This window comes from Peromyscus californicus, unplaced genomic scaffold (assembly GCF_007827085.1).
Source record: "Peromyscus californicus insignis strain IS unplaced genomic scaffold, ASM782708v3 Scaffold_8__1_contigs__length_139910024, whole genome shotgun sequence".
NCBI classification, from domain to species: domain Eukaryota; kingdom Metazoa; phylum Chordata; class Mammalia; order Rodentia; family Cricetidae; genus Peromyscus; species Peromyscus californicus.
This window is the reverse complement of record NW_026294606.1, coordinates 43412500-43432994: the sequence shown is the minus strand read 5'-3', so window position 1 is coordinate 43432994 and position 20495 is coordinate 43412500. Positions and strand designations below refer to the sequence as shown.

Below are 20495 nucleotides of genomic sequence, written 5' to 3'. Positions count from 1 at the left end.
GTTTGGTTAGTTGGCTTTGAGATGACTGTGGGATATCCATGTAGAGATAACCAAAGACAGTTCTGTATAACATGAGAATGTGGTACCAATTTTAAATTTGGAAGCCCAGAGCGTACACATAGTCACTGGACCCAGAAAGGAGGAGGGGGTTCATGGGATTTGAGGTGCCTGGGTAAATGGTTCCTGCCTCCCTCTGTCCAGGGGACATTCACCAAGAAACTCTCCAGTCCTAAGTTTCGAAAGTGCCAAGGTTGAGGAAACCTGGAGCAGAGTGGAGAGTTAGGAGTGAGAAGAGGGCTGAGGGCACAGTCCTGGAGAGCAGCAGGCATTTAGGAGGAAAGAGAAGTAAGCACAGGGGGACCAAAAGGGAGTCCCTCCAGAGAAGGACTCATCTAGAGGACAATGGCTTTAGTGCTAAAGCTAGAGTCACAGCCTTTTTGGAGGGCAGGGAGAGGGAGAACATTAGACTGTTTCCCGAGTCCCTCCACTGCTATACACAGTCTATAGAACACAGGGACAGACAGTAGGCCTGCTAGGGCTACAAACAGCATGGAAGACAGCTTCCCCAGGCTGAGGGTGATCTTTAGCTCTACCCCTCTGCCTCCCAAAACCTGTCTTAACCTTTTCCTTCTTTTCATGTTTTCTTTCAGTGTTGGGATGAACCTAGGGCCTCACCCATGCTAGGTAAGTGCTCTACCTCTGAGCTATATTCCTAGCCCTCTCTTTCTTAAAGACTAGGCAATCAGAGAATATCAGGGAAGCCCATGAAACTTTGAGGTGAGGTGGTGAGAGACCTGCATAGTTAAATATGCAACAAGTTTAAATTGGCTGCCTAAGAGTGAGCCCTCTCCAAGTGTGCCATCCCCTAACAGCTCAGAGGAAAGTGGCGGGAAGTTCTGTTCCTTCTCTCTTTTGCTCTCATTAGAAAGTTAATCTGAAGCCGGGCGGTGGTGGTGCACGCCTTTAATCCCAGCACTCGGGAGGCAGAGCCAGGCGGATCTCTGTGAGTTCGAGGCCAGCCTGGACTACCAAGCGAGTCCCAGGAAAGGCGCAAAGCTACACAGAGAAACCCTGTCTCGAAAAACCAAAAAAAAAAGAAAGTTACTCTGAAAATCTTTGTTGCTCAGTGAGGGGTTTAGACTTGGGATTTCACTACTGGAAAAGGCTTGAGATGTCATTTGGACCACGCCCTCTGCTTGATATTTTCCTAGCTTGGTTTGGCATCTTTGGAACTTGAGATCTATTCTGTAGGAAACCAGAATACCTATTTCGATTGGCCTGGAGGCACTCTGGGCAGCTTCCAAATAGTATCAGAACTCATAGGCAAATTAATGTCTTGAAAGTACTTGTCCCCATACCTTACCCAATAAAGAGGACAAAAGCAGTTGTGTTTTATTTTGTTTTGTTCCATTTTTGTCCAGCTGTTTTAATCCTCAGCCAGATTCACAACTAAGCTAACTTGTGGGTTTCAGCTTTGGAGAGGCAAAAGAGCTTCCTTAGTTCAACCATAACTTTTAAGATTAACATTCAGAGAACACGTTTTCTTATTGTTAATGATGACAGCAAATTTACAACAGAAGCCTTGCTATCTGACTGCCAGACATTTGATATAAACTTGCATCAGTAACACCTCTTTTCTGGGAATAGTGAGGCCAGTGTTGATTTTGCTGCCTCTTTCTAATGCAAAGAAGAGGAAAAGTGAACATGTACACTTGCCTTCCAAAGCTAGTGGATTCTTACTCAAGAAAAATAGTCTGTAATTTATCAAAGACCAGACTGTTGGATTGGGAAAAAAAAATCTTTCAGAATGTGGTGTCTCAAGTTGTCTTTGTTTCCTCCTGGCTTTTACTTATATTGGGCTCAGGAATTAGTGTTTAGAGAAAGGAAGGAATCAGAGAAACTTCTCTAACCCAAAGATGGTCTTGCACCCCTGGGCAGCTCTAAGTTCCTGGAGCAGGCACAAACCAAATGCCTGGTAAAACTTGAGCCAGAACTAAGCCCAGTGGCCACAAAACAACATCAGTAGCAACAACAGCAACAACAAACCCCACACAACCGGGGGCGGGTTGGGGGAGGCTTATATAAATTGTCCCTTGGTGCCGGTTCCAACACCTACTTCGCTGGGCTTTCTGGGCTCCACACTCCGCTCACTACTTGGCACCTCTCTCGCCCCCTACCGGAACGAAAAAGCAAATGTTTCTAAATTAAAGGGCGCAACCGGGTCACGTTGCTCCAACTCTGTACTTAGGGAAACTATAAGGCCGACTGACAAAGAGTGTTGTGTTCTCTCTCTTCAAACTCTTCCCTGCACGGCCTTGTATCGGACGTCCCAAATGACTGAACGCAAGGTGTTCCTTTTGTTGATCGGAAGAAAAAAGGACTAGCCACCCTAAAAAGGGAGGGACTTTGGGGGAGGAATGCAGGATTGCAGCCCTTGACTGCCCAGCGGCAGAGATGATGTCACCGCTTCTGCACGAGAGGCTGGGGGTGGAGCAGTGGAGCCCGGAGCGGACTCTGCGCTTGCAGCTGCCAAGGCTGCTGAGCCCACGTCAGGGGACGAGTCTGGATAAATAGGGTCCCGCAATGGCCGTGTCCGGCTGCGCTCCGAGCTGCGGAGTCCGAGACTGGAGCTTCCTGCGCGGGTCGGTGCTCTGGAGGCTGAGTGCTGGCGCTGCTGGTGCTCCGAGCGCTCAGGGGCAGTCTGCGCCCAGACCCCAGAACTCCCCATCAGTGCGGCCCGGCAGGAAAGTTCACCCGCTGCTCCTAGGTGAAGAGATAGCGGGAGCAGGGGGGCTAGAAGAGAAGGGTCCTTCCTGCCAGCAGCAGCGGGGGAGGACAGTGCCATGCTCCTCTCCATCCTGGTGGCTTTGTGCCTGTGGCTGCGCCTGGCGCTGGGCGTGCGCGGCGCGCCCTGCGAGGCTGTGCGCATCCCCATGTGCCGGCACATGCCCTGGAACATCACTCGGATGCCCAACCACCTGCACCACAGCACGCAGGAGAACGCCATCCTGGCCATCGAGCAGTACGAGGAGCTGGTGGATGTGAACTGCAGCTCTGTGCTGCGCTTCTTCCTCTGCGCCATGTACGCACCCATCTGTACCCTGGAGTTCTTGCACGACCCCATCAAGCCCTGCAAGTCTGTGTGCCAGCGCGCACGCGACGACTGCGAGCCTCTCATGAAGATGTACAACCACAGCTGGCCAGAGAGTCTGGCCTGCGACGAGCTGCCCGTCTATGACCGTGGAGTCTGCATCTCTCCCGAGGCCATAGTCACTGACCTTCCAGAAGGTAAGGCAAGAGGAGGTATCCCGGGAGGCCAAGAGAGTCCAGGGGCTGACACAATCACGTGAGAACCAGGTGGCCTCACGTACAGCTGACCAGCTCCGGTCCCATCACAGTTCACTGAGCCTTGAGGAAGGTGAAAGACAGGGAAGATTCTTCACAGGGATTTCTCAAGGGAGGGAGGGAATAACGTTGCTTGGGGGTAAACCATTTAAGTGTTTTATTTAAGGTAGATAGCAGAAACAATAGCCCTGGCAAACAGATACTGCTGTGGGTGTGGGTGGATGTTAAGCCTGCATCCTTCACCTTACCTAATGCTTGAATCAGCCCCACCAAGTGGTGGTTAATAGACTCTCATTTAGTGCTGATTGGAAGTTCTTTCTCAAAGAGCAATAGTAATTCTCACTCCTCTCCAACGGTAAAGTTTGTGAATGTAGTTGCCCTGGATATTGGATAAACTCCACTCTGTTCCTCTGTTGTGGTCACTGAGCCCAGTACTGTGTGGCATGTTGGCTAATCACTGTGTTACTTCCTGCTTTTCTCTTTCCTGCTATTTTACTGGTTTTGTTGGAAGGAGCACTCTGAATTCACTTCTTGAAATGAAACCTGAGAACAGTGTTGCATTATTTTACCGAGGCTTCTCCTAAGTCAGATCATCTGCTGTTTAAAGAGACCGGGTCCAGGATGTGATTCAAAGGGGCTGGTGTGATTTATGGAGTCTTGCTTTAAACTCCTCTCTTTCTAAGAATATTAGAAAAAAAATGTAAATTAGACAATTGTTTAAATCTCATAAATGCCTTGAAGTTATGCTTAGTAGTGCAGCTTCGCAGGGCAGTTAGAGGTGGCAATGTGGAAATAGTCTGGTTGTTCTGATGGGAGAACTGTTAACTTGTTAACTTGGAGCAACAATATCAAGATGGCTGGGGTGGGGGTAGGGATGAGATTGATCCAGATTGGTGTCAAGGATGTTCCTTCACATCAAGTTCTGTTTGAGTAAGCAAATTCTTGGCTCACAGACTTCTTTCTGGGGCGTTGTGAGAAAAGTAGGTGACAATTGCAGGCTATTTCTGCAGTGGTAATATTGTGTTGGATGTTTGTGTTGGCTTGTAGCCTCTGATGATTCCTTATTCAATATGGATGAGGGACACAGTCGTTGACTACACCCCCTTGGCCCTGTTTGTGTTCCAGATGTGAAGTGGATAGACATCACACCAGATATGATGATGCAGGAAAGGCCCTTTGATGCTGACTGTAAACGCCTGAGCCCTGGTGAGTTCTGTCCTCAGGTGCCCCTTGCTTTGGGCCAGAGTGACGTCTCTTCCCCACTTCCCATGTATTTTGTGTCTCTTTTAGATCGGTGTAAGTGCAAAAAGGTGAAGCCAACTTTGGCAACGTACCTGAGCAAAAACTACAGCTATGGTAAGTCTTCCGACGATGGCATTTGCTTTGGGGACTTGGCACAACAAGGCAGGGAAATCACATCAGCCTGGATGTACCAGTCAAGGAGAGGGGATGATGGATCTTGTTGCCTTTGTTGTTGTTAATTATATGGTTTCTGGAATTCTCAACAACAACTATAAAGCTTCTTGCTTTTCTGGATAAGTCAAAGAAAAAAACAAAACAAATCACACATGTAGAAATGGACTCAGTGAAAAGTGCTGTGCACGAACAGGCAGGGGCCACTGTTCTCTTCCTCAGTTGTCTCACTGCAGGAAGGGTGAGGGTTCAGATCAGGATTTGACTATCTGAAGACCAGAGGATGAAGACCTGACCATGTGTCTTTTTCCTCATCCACAGCTACAGATGCACACGTTAACCCTCCTCTCTTTTACTTGAACAAACCATTTAGTACTTCCTCCAAAGGAAAAAAAAAACAAACCAGTCATGGTATTTTAAAAGTTTTAAGTATTTTTAATTCTACTGTCATCATTTGGAATTAAATTTAAATGTGTTCTTTTAAAATACGTACTTGAGATCTGAGGCAATTCAGTTGCTTGCACCAGCACATACATGTATCCACCGACACGTCACACACCCACCACACACACACACTATATACACATAGTACATGAAAAGAAGAAAAAATAAAAACAAGTCAAGTGTCTATTTGGGCTATTTAATATTTTGTTGCATTTCTTAAATTATTTCTCCTAAAATATGAAGGACAAAAAAGTAACAGGAAAAGTATAGTTTCTTTATCAGCTTGGTTTTCATATTTTAACTGAAATAGTGTGTCAGTAAGAAGCTTTAGATTATTTACCACATAAGAAAGTAGGGAGGTACAGAACTCTGGAAAAATAACCTGCAGTTCAGCTGTCAGATTCGAGAGTCACAAATAACCAATGTGGGCAGTTCAACAACAGAGAATTTCATTTTCTCCCGAGTAGCTTTTGTTTCTTCTTGAAACGTGTTCCATGCAGATGTTGTCTTAATCTTGTCTGCTTTGTTCCTTGTCTGCCAAGATCCAGCCCATGGGTCTAACCAGAGGCTATCTAATCCTACCATGGAGTGCCATGGAGTGCCACCTCTGGAGTACCATGATTTGGAGCCACCTTGGCGATTGACTGTTCAGTTGATACACGTTTGGCTCTTCCTTAAGCCAGCTTACTAGGGTGGAATCCAAAACAGACCTGTGTTGGGCTGATCAGCAACTCCACTAGAAGTACTAAATAGCCAGGATCCAAAGACTCTGGAACTTAAAATTTGATCAGCGGTGGTGACCTGAACATCCTCCTGTAATAACAATCTCATCTCCACTCACCCTGGGCCTTCTCTGTCGGTTTGTGAAATTAATGAACTGAGAACAGCAGCTTTCAGGGATTTCTTGCAGTTGGAAAATATTAATGTTAGGTCTCAGGCTGTCTAAATATTCAGAAATGAGTTCAACTTGGACTGTAGGAGGATTTTTGGTGGTTAGATAAACGCCGGCATTCTGTGGGACCTGGCAGTTATGACTAATGATTTTTTTCTGTAAAAAGAAATTCAAACCTAAGATGGGTGGCTGAAGGAATACAAGCTTTACCTTGACTTCCAACTCTGATCCTATGACCATCCTCTAACTAGAGGGAAAGTAGAAACAGATAAAAATGTTTACGTGAAAGTTTGGGTGACCTGTAAATCCAGGCTAATGCTGGCCTTCTAATTCCCTTTTCAGTTTGCGATGTGAATCATGAATTCTCAGACAATGATGACAAAATAGAATGCTTTGCATTTAGCAGTGTGGGCTTTCTGACTGCACTGGGGCTGCTTGGACATGACCATAATTACAGGAGTAACACTATAAGAGAGGCTCTGGATCTGACCTTAAAACACTGTCTCTAGTTTTCCCCCAAAGGCTTCGATAACAACAGTTACTTGGGTTTTCAATTTCAGTTATCCATGCCAAAATCAAAGCCATCCAGAGGAGTGGCTGCAATGAAGTAACGACAGTGGTGGATGTGAAAGAGATCTTCAAGTCTTCCTCGCCCATACCTCAAACACAAGTCCCCCTCATCACAAATTCCTCCTGCCAGTGTCCACATATCCTGCCCCATCAAGATGTCCTCATCATGTGTTATGAGTGGCGTTCGAGGTAGGTTCCAGGGAGCAGAGGAATTGCATGTGGAGTGCAAATCTCATTAGCAGTCATGGTTTTACAGACCAAAGTAATACTAGTTGTCATTTAAAATGTATTGTAGTATATGTCTCCTCTGGGATGCTGTATTTCCTAAATAGTTTATTCATTATCTGAATTCTAAATTCTAAATTTCTAGTTAAGAGAATGAGGAAAATTTAGAAAAATATTTAAATAGAATCTTTAAAAACCTATTTCAGAATCCATTAGGTGATTTAAAATACATCAACAAGTAAATTTTTTTTTGAGTAAGAGCAGTTATTTTCAAGTCATTGTATCAGTCTCAGCATGAAGAGGTCTGAATTTTAAGGTACTGTGAAGTAGCTTAGAGGTTAACCAGTAGCCATCTTAGACTAAAGTTCTATGGGATTCCTAATCTATACTTTGAAGTACCTTTCATAGAAGATTGCACACACACAAACACACACAGAAACTTCAAGACAGTTTCTGAAACAGAGACTATATAATGTCAAATTCAGTCATTACAAAGCAAAGCACACACATACCTCTAGTGGGGATTGCTCATCTACTCACTTCTTTCCCTAGTCATTTTTTCATACATCAGTACATTTCCTGGAATATAGAATTGAATTTCTCAGCTCATTTCCTAGAACAGACCCCCAAACTTGCAGTAATGTTATCTAGGAAAAAATCACACAATTTTATATAACATTCCCCTTTTTCATTCTCTGGCATTCATGCTTATATGCCACTTCTTGATAAAGCCCAAGACTCCATTCCTCTAAACTTAAAAAGCAAACGCATCTTTTGAAAATGTCATCATTTCAAGGCCTGGTTTTGTATTACTTCAGTTGTTGATCCCCTCCCGTGGCGCTGCATGTTCTTACCTTTTGAACCATCCTTCTCCTTACAACTGACTCTTTCAAGATGTGGTCAATGCTTCTAGATTCATTATGTTTATATGTGCTATAGCAAAGCAGGGTTCATTTGGGGACACACTAGGTCATTAGTCTTTCAGTTCTTTCTGGGCAGATGAGTGGATTTTAGACTCATCCAGTGCAACTATTTTTTGGAGGACTGGGATTTATGTAAAGAAGATTTTGAAAGTAATTAGAGATCTATATTATGAAGAAACACAAAACTGGTGTACAGCTACTACTGTGTAGTTAAGAACAGACCTACAGATAAAACAAAGGAAATACTTTCCCTTATTTATCTCCAGTGCTGAAGATTGTTCCTAGGGCCTTGAGTGCTCAGTGAGCCAAGCTCTCTATGGCATAGTTAAGTCTTCAGCCCTCAGTTTACTTTTTATTTTAAGACAGTGTCATACAGGCAGACCTTGAGCTCCTTCTGTAGCCCAAGCAGACCTCAGACTTGCAACCTTCCTGCATCAGTCTCTGTTACAAATAGCAGGAAATATAGGCATGTGAGAAACAGACCCAGATAATGGAAATATTTTTGAAAATAATTAAAATAAATAAAAGAATATTTTATGATGGAAATGTAATAAAGCAATAGCATATGAATGTATTAGTTACAAATATATTTGTTTAGAAAAATAGCCTGTTTTTTTCACTGTATTAAGAAACAAATTTAAAACGGATTAAGTTGGTGAACATTTTAAAACCATGGTCAAAAAGGACAAAATTAGATGATTAGAAACATGACACTTGAAATGCAAAGTGCTTTATAAGCACAAAACCAATGCAAGAAATTGCAAAGGAAAATGTCAGTGAATGTTTTGACTGGATGATGTTATGTGCACAACAGTCACAAAAGCAAATAGAAAATGGTATGCCTCTGTAATGGATATGATGAACATGGAGATATTATTGTTTAAAATTACCATTTAAAGTGTTATGAACATAATGCATAAATGTATGCATAAATCCACATAGAAAATTTCCATAAGTGCAAACAGTAAATAAACATTAAAACTTACCTTTGTATTTCCCAAGCTCAAATAAACAGAAGGTTTTATACTTTTATTTAGTGTTTTAATGTTAGTGAACTAGATGAAAATGAAGCTATTTGTAAAATGATTGGTACTCTATTAAAAATGCCTTTTTAAAATTTATTTATTTTTACTTTATGTGTGTGGCTGTTTTGCCACCTGTATGTCTATGCATCATATGTGTGGCATTTCCATGGAGCACAGAAGAGGGCATTATATCCATTGGAACTGGAGTTAACAGCTGGTTGTTCACCTCAGTGTTGTGCTGGGAACCAAACTCAGATCCTCGGCAAGAGCAGCCAGTTCTCTTAACCATTGCACCAGTTCTCAAAACATAAAAGCAGAAAACCCCTTTTGGCCCAGAACCCGTCTAAAGGAAACAATAACCCAGTGCACACTATTCTGTTCAAGGATATTCAACACAATAAGAGTAATGAGAGTAGAGTATAGCTAAGTGGATATCCATAGTTGTACTATATATAGTTTATATTGTGTCTTCTAATCATCCCAGAAAACAAACATAACAATGAAAAGAAATGTAAAGTATAGTTTATATATGCAGTGTGATCAGAAAAACATATAGGAACAAGAAAAATCCATAAATTATTAATAGTAGATATATAGGTTATGGGGATAAGAGTTATTTGAAAACAAGTATTATCTTCTGTATTGGTAAATGTTTTACTTTTATAATCAAAATTTAATTACCAAGAAATTTACTTTTTTTTCTAGGATGATGCTTCTTGAAAACTGTTTAGTTGAAAAATGGAGAGATCAACTTAGTAGAAGGTCCATAGTAAGTATAATTAACAAAATGGTGGGCATGGGTAGAAATGACTGTAAGAAAATTCTACAAATTGGATATTTTCCCATAATGTCTTTCCCCCAAGCTCTCACAAGAGCCAGTAATGGCAAGAACACCTGCCTTTTGAATCTGCAGTTGAGAATCACATCTAATTTACTTGGAATTATTATCAGAAACTGTTATCCAATTTTACAGTTGATACAATTGTACTCAAATTTAAGGCACCAGTTATTTCCAGGTTAAATTAGGCATTGTTCTTGCTTTATTGTATTACAATTTAGTTAATACAGCAAATGGCATAAAAATTCAGTATTCATATAAAAATTAACATATATCTGTAGATATGCAAATACTTCTAAAACGCATACCACAACTAACCATACTATACTGCATTTAAAATAATGTAAGCTCTGTCTCTAAATAATCATAAGCAAAAGTAATTCATTTGTGGTCAAATGCATAATCTTAATGGTAATATCACTCCCATATTGATAATTATGTTAGAGTTAGAATATTCTCCCCACCCCAGATGAATATCATCTGCAATTAAAAATGCTAACTGGTTTGGAATTTTTAAAGCACCCTTGCTCCTCAAAATAAATTCAGTCATTGAGGAGAATTTATATTTTAGTTTCAAAACAGAAATCATTCCTGTCCAGTTTTTCAGTTTGGATGAATAAGAATTAATGTCGGGAGAAAACAGCTAAACACTGAGCATGCCTGTAAAACACAACCAAACGCTGCTGTGTTAGACCTGTGCTAAAACTCCCATCAGAGACTCGCGAGCTACTCAGCAAGTGTGTTCACTGTAATGAGATACAATATTCTAGAAAATTGTATTGCTGGTTCCCAAGACAAAAATATAATTGAAAAAATCAGTGGAGAAAGGAATTCAACCTCTGACCTCCCACACATATGTGCACATACACACCAAAATAAAAAAATACATACACACATACATACATACATACCACAACTTTGCTCTCAGGGAAGCTTGGTTATTCATAAGATAACTCATTCCCCAGTGGTCTGAGCACTTTAGTGAGTTACAGCAGCTCCCCTTTGAAGCATGATCCTAATTAGTCTTATCAATAAAACCCAAGAGTCAAATATCAGGGTAATAACCTGAAAGATCAGAGAAGCAGAGTAGCTAGGCCACTAGAGACTTCTTACCTCTGTGAATCCTCAGACAGAAAGGGGGTCTGTCTCCTGTCTCCACTCGCCTTATAGTCTTGTCTCCACCTCCCTAGTGCTGGGATTAAAGGCGTGCACCACCACTGCCTGGCTCTGTTTCTCTTTGAACCAGTCTAATGGTTCAATCTAGTGTATCCCAGAGTGGCCTTGAATGTCTGATCTCCATGCTTTCTTCTCCCAAGTGCTGGGATTAAAGGTGTGTGTGACCACTGCCTGATGGCTAGCTCCATCCTCTGATCTCCAGGCAAGCTTTATTTGTCAGAACACAAACAAAATATCATACAGCACCCTTTATCTGCCTCTCTGTACCTCATGTTTTGGTTTTTGTTTGTTTTTTCCTGCAGTTAATCACAGTTCAAAAATACAAAACAATAAAATAAGACATTTTGAGGGAGACCACATTTATTATAGTAAATGGATACAATAATTTTATTCTTGATATCATTATCTTTTGCTGTGCCTAACACGCTAGTTAAACCTTACCATAGGTACAGATATACAACAAAAGCCACAGCATCTAGACAGCACAGTGCTGTGCAAGGTCAGCATTATGCACATGGTGTCTTGGAAGATCCATCGAAGAAGGGGAACTACTAGTTTTTATTTCCTTTGGATGTAGGTAATTACTTCAATGTAGTGGATCACTGGCTTTGCAGGGAGACTACATAGATTGCTGCTTTTAGTGATGGTAACATTATGTTAGAATGCTTTGCTGTGTAGAGATACTGTATTCTGAGGCTGGCCATCAGAAGCACACAGGTGAGGGGCTTGAGCTCTAGAAACAGCTAGAGGACTTTGAATGCTGGCAAGAACTTTTAGTGGCCCTATGGACCTCTGCAAATAACCTCTGTGTACTTGTTTACTGGTTGTGACAATGGTGCCCAGAAGATCTGTGTGAGCTTCAAAGGAATGAGTTGAGTATTTAGACTTCTTTGCATACGGAGCACTTTGCAGTCACTGGAGGCATAAGTGCCCAGCATAGGGAATCGATAATCATTGTCGCAATATCACAGTGGAACTGCCCTAATGTGAAACCCCCTGGGTCAGTTCTCCTATCGGTTGAACAGCATAAAAGGGTGACAGGTATTTGATAGTTACATTTACAAATTGCCTCCCAGCAGTGGGAAGAGAGGCTCCGTGAACAGCAGAGAACAGTTCCGGACAAGAAGCGAACAGCTAGCCGCACCAGCCGCAGCAACCCCCCCAAGCCAAAGGGAAAGCCACCCGCCCCCAAAACTGCCAGCCCTAAGAAGAACATCCAAGCTAGAAGTGCCCCCAAGAAACCGAACCTGAAGAAAAGTACAAACTAATTACTTTCCACGATGGAGCCACACTTACAGGAAAAGGCGGTAGGTACTGCCTGGGACAGCCTACGGAAGGCCACGCACCACTTGCCTTAAGGGCTCACTGCAGTCCTCTTCATAGACACGTCTTGCGGCACTTTTTTTTTTTTTTATGATAGCTTCAGTTTTTTTCTTTAAGCCACACAGCCCTGTTGGTGGTCGGTCCTCTGGTGTGGACGGCACAAGAGGGAAAGCTGCTCTACAGGTTTTTGCGCTCAGAGGGGCCTGGGTGTTTACTCTGTATGACCGTCCTGTCCTATGATGGGAAATGTGCTTCTGTTTTGAGGGTTTGACCTAATATGTACATTGTAAGGTCCACGTAATATGTCAAACAAAACAGTCTTTTGACCAAAAAAAAAAAATTTCCTTTGACTTCTGTTAGGAAATTAGTGATCTATTAAGTGTGATTGAAAATACACTTTTGACAAAGGCAAGAGAATGATGCTTAAAATATCTTCATGTGTTGTCTGCAGAAAGATTTTTCTGATGAACGGGGTTTTGAGAAATTTTAGAGATACGGGAAATAGTCATGTGTGTTTGTCAGACTTTCAATGCTGTCTTTAGCTAGACACTTGGAAAACTCAGCTAACGATGACCAATAAAGAGGAGAGGCCGTCTGGCGATGCCTGTGTTCTCATCATCTGGTTGCCGCCACACCGTGCTGAAGATGCTCTGATCAAAACGCTTTTCACCAGTGTCCTGGGTGCTACACCACAAACAGTAATGCTTCTTTTCCCCCTTTATAACTCAGGCACCAAGTAGGACTGGGGCACTCATCTCACGCCCAGGACATCTTAATACTTCCAGTCGCAAATAGGGCAGGATATTCTCTGTGCATTTGCTGGTCCTCACAGCCCTGTCTGTGGAGCTGTGGTGGCTGGGATGCCCAACCTGGTTCATAGTGTGCTACACCATAGACACCACACTCACCGCTTTCTTGGTACTGGGAGCAGAGGCCACTTTACCACCCACTGCACATGGAATTAGCAGAACAATATGAAAGCTGAAGACTTAGATTTACCATTGTCTCTGCTTGTCAGAGGACAGGTAAGTCACATATCACATCATAGTCATTGAGACATAGACACTGAGACGAACTTAGCAGGGGCAAGAGGAGAAGCAGGTTCTATTAAGAAGTATTGAGTAGACATCGATTGCCTCCTGAAGGCTTAGCATTGCTTGCATTGTGATCCTAAGCTGAAGAAGCACAAGAGCATCAATAAAATACAAAGTATGTGATCCTGCTGTTGACCCATTAACTCTTAAGGAAATCCTGATAGGTGTTTCATATAGCATCTAAACTCTAAGATCTCTGGACAAGTCCTTAAGCACAGTTGATAGCTTATGCAGCCTGTTCACACAGAGGATTGATTGACAGAGGACAGTTAGAAATGGAACTCATCACACTGCAGAAAAGGAGGAAAAATACTTCAGTAAAGATATTTTAAGTACAGAACCCCTCCCCTGGGCTCCTTTACCAGAGGCCAGGCTGGCCCTAGGGACCTCAGGTAAGATATCACTCACTACCTGCTAACACCCCTTAAAGCCTGCCTAAAAACCCCAGACTGCACCGCAAGCCCTGTGCTCCATATTCAGGCAAATACCTTTGGTGGAAGACTTTCGCTTTACAGGAGGCCAGGGCAGATCTAGGGACCAAAGCATCCCCTCCTCTGGGTTCTATATCTTGGCCCACACCTCTGGCTTCTTTACCAGAGGTCAAACTGGTCCTAGAAATCCCAGGTAAGATATCTCCCACCATGCACTAACACTTCTTAAAGCCGGCCCAATAATCCCAGACTGCACCACCTCCTCTGGGCTCCATATTCTAGCAAACAATTCAAGTAAAAGACTTCTGCTTTACCTGAGGCCAGGCAGATACTAGGGACCCAAGGTAAAACACTGCCCATAGCCAGCTAACACTCCCTAAAGCTGGCCCAACAGCCTCCAAGGGCACCCCCTCCCTGGAGCTCCACATCCCAACACACAACCTTGGCAGAAAATTTCTTCTTTACGGGAGGCATGCTACTAGAAATCCCTGAGACCAAACAGGTGCCCAGAACCCCAGAGGCCACAAAGGTACTTGGAACTTCAGAGGCAATGTTGGCGCAAACCCCAAAGGTCCTGTAGGCCACAAAAATCATCCACCAGAGAACACCTCACTGGACCTGAAGAGTTGCTAGTCAGCAGAACTCCTAGCCACTTAGGCCAAAAGTCCAGAGAGGGAACAGAAACCAAGGAACAAAACACCCATTCAAAACAAAGACAAACTTGGGAACCAACACCTAGACCTATAACCATCCCAAACCTAGATGCCTAAACGCCAGTGTAAGAACACAATCAAGAATAGGAAGAGCAATATGGCACCACCAGAGCCTAGCCTATCCTACAACAGCAGGACCTGATCAATCCAACATAGGAGAAGCACAAGAAAAAGACCTTAAAACCAACTTTATGAAGATGATAGTTCCTTAAAGAGGAAATGAAAAAGTGTCCCCTAAAGAATGCCAAGAAAGCCAAGAAAAAAGCAAACTAACAGGTTAAGGAAACTGTTCAAGACCTGAAAATGGAAATAGAAGCAAAAAAAAAAAAAAAAACCCACAAACAGAGGGAATTCTGGAAATGGAAAAATCTGGATAAGCAAACAGGAACTACAGACATTGAAGACATGTTAGGAAAAATAGATTTGGTCAAAGAAAATGTTAAATCTAAAAAATTCCTTACACAAAACATCTAGGAAATCTGGGATACCATGAAAAGACCAAATGTAAGAATAATAGGAATAAAAGAAGAATCCTAACTCGAAGTCCCAGAAAATATGTTCAACAAAATCATATAAGAAAATCTTCCCAACCTAAAGAAGGACATGCCTATAAAGATACAAGAAGCTTACAGAACACCAAATAAATTGGACCAGGAAAAAAGTTCCCATACCATGTAAAACACTAAACACACAGAACAAAGAAAGATTAAAAGCTGCAAAGGAAAAAGACCAAGTAACATATAAAGGCAGCTCTATTAGAATTAATGCCTGACTTCTCAATGGAAACTCTAAAAATCAGAAGGATCTGAATAGGTGGCTTGCAGACTCTAAGAGACCACAGATGCCAGCCCAGACTACTATACACAGCAAAACTTTCAATCATCATAGATGAAGAAAACATGGTATTTCATGACAAAGTCAAATTTAAACAATATCCACCCACAAATCTAGCCCTACAAAAGGTACTAGAAGGAAAACTCCAACCCAAGGAGGTTAATTACACCCACAAAAGCACATGCAATAAATAACCTCATACCAGCAAAACCAAAAAAGGGGAAACACACACACACCACCACTGCCGCCACTGCTGCCACCACCACCACCACCACTACCACCACCACCACCACCAAAATAACAGGAATTACTAATAATTGTTCACTAACATCTCTCAACATCAATGGACTCAATTCCCCAATAAAAAGACACAGGCTAACAGTATAGATAGGAAAATATGATCCATCCTTTTGCTGCATACAAGAAACATACTTCAACACAAAAGAAAGACATTACCACAGAGTAAAGGATTGGAAAAAGATTTTCTAGTCAAATGGACCCAAGAAGAAAGCTGGTGTAGCTATTCTAATATCCAACAAAATACACTTCCAACTAAAATTAATCAAAAGAGATGGAGATGGTTATCATAAATTCATCAAAGGAAAAATCCACCAAGAAGATATTGTAATATTTAACATCTATGCTTCAAAAAATGCAAGGGCACCCACATTTGTGAAAGAAACATTCCTAAAGCTTAAATCATGTATCGAACCTCACACATTTGTTGTGGGAGACTTCAATAACCCACTTTCACCAATGGACAAGTCATCCAGACAGAAACTAAACAGAGAAATAATGGTGCTAACAGAGGTTATGACTCAAATGGATCTAACAGATATCTACAGAACATTTTACCCAAACACAAAAGAATATACCTTCTTCTCAGCACCTCATGGAACATTTTCCAAAACTGACCAAATTACTTGGTCACAAAGCAAGTTTCAACAGATACAAGGAAATTGAAATAACCTCCTGTACCTCATGAGACCACCATGGATTAAAGCTGGATTTCAACAACAGAAAGAACAGGAAGCCTGCAAACTCATGGAAACTGAACAGCTCACTTCTGAATCAACACTGGGTCAAGGAAGAAATAAAGAAAACAATTAAAAAGTTCCTAGAATTTGATGAAAATGAATGCACAACATACCCAAACTTATGGGACACAATGAAAGCAGTGCTAAGAAAATTTTGTATCACTAAGTGTCATCATAAAGAAATTAGAGAGATCTCATACTAGCAACTTAACAGCACACCTGAAAGCTCTAGAACAAAAAGAAGCAAACTCACCTAGGAGGAGTAGACAACAAGAAATAATCAAACTGAGGGCTGAAATCAATAAAATAAAAACAAAACAATACAAAGAATCAATGAAACAAAGAGCTGGTTCTTTGAGAAAATCAACAAGATAGGCAAACACTTATCCAAACTAAATAAAAGGCAGAGAGAGAATATTCAAATTTTAAAAATCAGAAAAGAAAAGGGGAATATAACAAAAGACACTGAGGAAATTCAGAGAATCATTAGATCATACTTCAAAAACCTGTGCTGCACAAAATTGGAAAATCTAAAAGAAATGAATCATTTTCTGGATAGATATCACTTACCAAAGTTAAATCAATATCAAGTAAACAACTTAAATAGACCTATAACTCCTAAGGAAATAGAAGCAGTCATTAAAAATCTCCCAGCCAAAAAAAAGTCCAGGGCCAGATAGTTTTAGCACAGAATTCTACCAAACTTTCAAGAAAGAGCTAATACCAATACTCTTCACATTGTTCCACAAAATAGAAACAGAAGGAACACTGCCAAATTCTTTTTAGGAGGCCACAGTCACCCTAATATGCAAAGCACACAAAGACTCACAGAAATATCCTTGAAAGTATTGGCACAGGAGACAACTTCCTGAACAGAACACTAATCACAAAGGCACTGAGATCAACAAGTAATTAATAATGGAACCTCATGAAACTGAAAAGCTTCTGTAAGGCAAAAATATACGGTCAAAAGGTCAAAACAGCAGCCTACAGAATGAGAAAAGATATTTACCAACCTCACAGCTGATAGGGGCTGATCTCCAAAATGTGTAAAGAATTCAAGAAACTACTCATCAACAAACCAAATAACCCAATTTAAAAATTAGATACTGATCTAAACAGAGAATTCTCAACAGAGAGATTTCAAATGACTGAGAAACACCTAAAGAATTGTTCAACATCTTTATCCATCAAGGAAATGCAGATCAAAATGACTCTGAGATTCCTTCTTATGCCTGTCAGAATGGCTAAAATAAAAAACACAAATGACAACTCATGCTGGAGAGGATGTGGAACAAGGTGAACACTCCTCCATTGCTGGTGGCATTGCAAACTTGTACGGCCACTTTGGAAATCAATATGGTGGTTTCTCAGAAAATTGGAAAGCAATCTACTTCAACACCCAACTGTACCACTCCTGGGTCATACAACCAATGGATGCTCCACCATACCCAAAGGACACTTGCTCAACTATGTTCAAAACAGCTTTATTTGTAATAGCCAGAAACTGGAAACTACCTAGATGTCCATCAATCAAAGAATAAATAAAAAAAATATGGTACATTTCTACAATGGAATATTACCCATCTGTTAAAAACAATGGCACCATGAAATTTGCCAGCAAATGGATGGATCTAGAAAAAAAATCATCCTGAGTGAGGTAACCTAGACCCAGAAAGACATCCCCCACCAGAACAAAGCTGTAGGCATTACCTGGCTCTGACAGCAGGTTACCTTTCTCTTCAGAACTGTAATACTTCCAAGTATTGCCTGGCTTCTAATGGCCAGGATACCTTTCCTTCCAGAGCTGTAACACCTACAGGTATAGCCTGGCTGCTGATGACCAGGATACCTTTCCCCAAGAGCTGTAACGTGTATATACTGCACTGTCAGGGATATTATTTTGCCCCAAAGAGAATTGGAGGCTTGATGTCCTGCTTTGGTCTTAACCAGGTTTTCTATACTCTCTACAATCAAACTAATGTCTATTCTTCTCAGCCTCACATAAGCTGACCAAGATCAGGCCTTCTCTCTAAGCCCCATGCCTCTAACTCTTCTCAATCACACCTACCCTACCAACAACTGTATTCAATGAAGACTGGCCACTAAGCTACATCATGAGCCTCTTCCTAAGAGGACAAAAACAAGTAGCAAGGCTCTGAGCCTCCATTTTTGTGGAGACTGTGCAAAAGGTAGGGCCACCCAAAGGAGCAACAATGGAAACACTCAGGACCCCAGAAAAGTCAGTGAGGGTACCAACCCACACCTCTGACTCTGCCTGTGACTCCATCCTCCTACTCCTAAGCCCCTGTAGTACCTTACAAAGTGCCTCTACAAGTAAGCAAAGCAAGCCCAAAACATTACCTTTGATTCCTAGAGTTCTCTATATAACAATAAAATGTACTTTTCTCTACAATTCTCCCAGCCCACCCCAAGCCTCTGAAAGGATTTTGCTACCAGAATCAGAAGAAATAGCTACACACACACACACATACACACACACACACACACACACACACACACACACACACACACACACACACACACACACACACCCCTCCTGGGCATCAACAAAGATGCCATAATGCTCTGGATGTCTATGTCTTTCCTGAAACTAGTATGTCAGTCTTGCTATGAGAAAACAAAGGAATCCCATGTCTTAACCTTGCCCAGTTTTCTCTGCTTGGAAATGACAGAAGACTGAACAACTAAAAACTGCTCAAGCTCAAATATTTTAGGCTGCTAAACAAAAATAAATAAGAGAGCACAGTAGATAAATATAAATCAATAAATATTTGCTCTAATCTACCCGGATAAAATCTCCCCCAAATGTATAATGCAGACTACTGAGGAAGTGCAGAGCCTGGTCACCCTTTATGACAGGCATAATTCCTGTTGAGGAAGGATCTCAGAAGACCTCTCCTCTCCTGTCCTAGTCCCCAAGGAAACTGGGAAAGAGAAAGGCTGGGCACTAGGTGTGGGCTAGCAACATACATGGGCCCAAAAGCCATCAATGACCACCCATTCATGGAATCCACTCAGGACCATGGTGCACTCTGATGACCAGTCAGCAAATCAAGAAAATAAATTCATTTTTCCTTATTGTTCACTTTCTTTCCCTAATTCCTGCAGACTTTCTGGCTTCTTAGAAGACTCTTACCTCTTACCATATTACCTCTTCCTGGTTGGTGGCTTAAACACTGAGAGAGCCACCACTTCCATTCAGGATGCAGAAGGATATGGTAGAGAAAATTCTGAGCACAGGAGTAGGTTTGGAACTGCGTTACTTCTGCAGGACTACTAGACCCAAAGCAGGGCATTTGGAAGACACGATCTTCCACAGTAAGAAGGGTGAAAGCCTTAGTTTCATTGTTGGTCAAAGTTCAAAGGTGAAGTATTTGTGTCATTGACCTCATTGTGTCATTGGGGTAGATATACCCCAACATACACACACTCCTAACCAGACTGTCAAACATATGCCCACACCCAGCATTTAAACACTTTGATCATGCTACTGACTGTGTGGGTTGTATCCCACCAATTTCCTTTGCAGTCATTGAAGGAAGAGCAGAAACAGTTCCCAGCAGTATGAGAGTGCTGTTGGCCTCCAAGAAAAGCCAATAGGAGAACAGTCTGAGCAGTAAATAGACATCGTGTCCTTTCTGAGCCCTGGAGACATTACAGTACAGCTGCCACTTAGTGGCCATCTGAAAGCTGTTTCCAGCATCTGGTTAGATAGTTTTAGTACCAGAATTCCCTGTAGGACCCTTAGAACAGTTAGCCAAATTTATTACAAAGCCCACCAGCCCTGGCATCCCACTTTTACATTACATCCCAGAATCGGGTACAGGAATCATCTGCTGTGGGAGAGCTAGTGAAGACCACACACTAGATCACTGAGAGTCTCTAAATACTACCCCAGTATTTCAGGTAGATTTGCCCTCAAAATCCCCAGGAGATGCTTAAGCAAGCAGCCCATTGTGACATGTGGTAGAGAAGTGGTCCACTCCTGAAAAAGAATGTAGTCTCTAAACTCTACTCTTTTTTGTCAGAGTTGTAGTCCAGAGGTCAAATGTACTCAAACACCTCAGTTAACCACTTCAGTTGGAGGGTCCAAGGCACATAGCCTAATCCCATAGCAAAAGAAACTCTGCCCTTAGCCTATGGTGATATTTTATCTGTGTCCCCCAATAAAGTTTATCTGAGGATCAG

At 41.9% G+C, this 20495-nt stretch overlaps 1 protein-coding gene across 1 annotated transcript; it reads left to right on the top strand.

The window, feature by feature from the left end:
• The first annotated feature begins 2290 nt into the window (after positions 1-2290).
• On the top strand, positions 2291-12773 carry Sfrp4 (secreted frizzled related protein 4). The gene is made up of 6 exons (XM_052728120.1): positions 2291-3288; positions 4471-4551; positions 4636-4701; positions 6655-6853; positions 9543-9606; positions 11928-12773. The coding sequence occupies exons 1-6, from the start codon at positions 2844-2846 to the stop codon at positions 12117-12119; spliced, it is 1047 nt and encodes a 348-aa protein (XP_052584080.1). The 5' UTR covers positions 2291-2843; the 3' UTR covers positions 12120-12773.
• The last annotated feature ends 7722 nt before the right edge of the window (positions 12774-20495 follow it).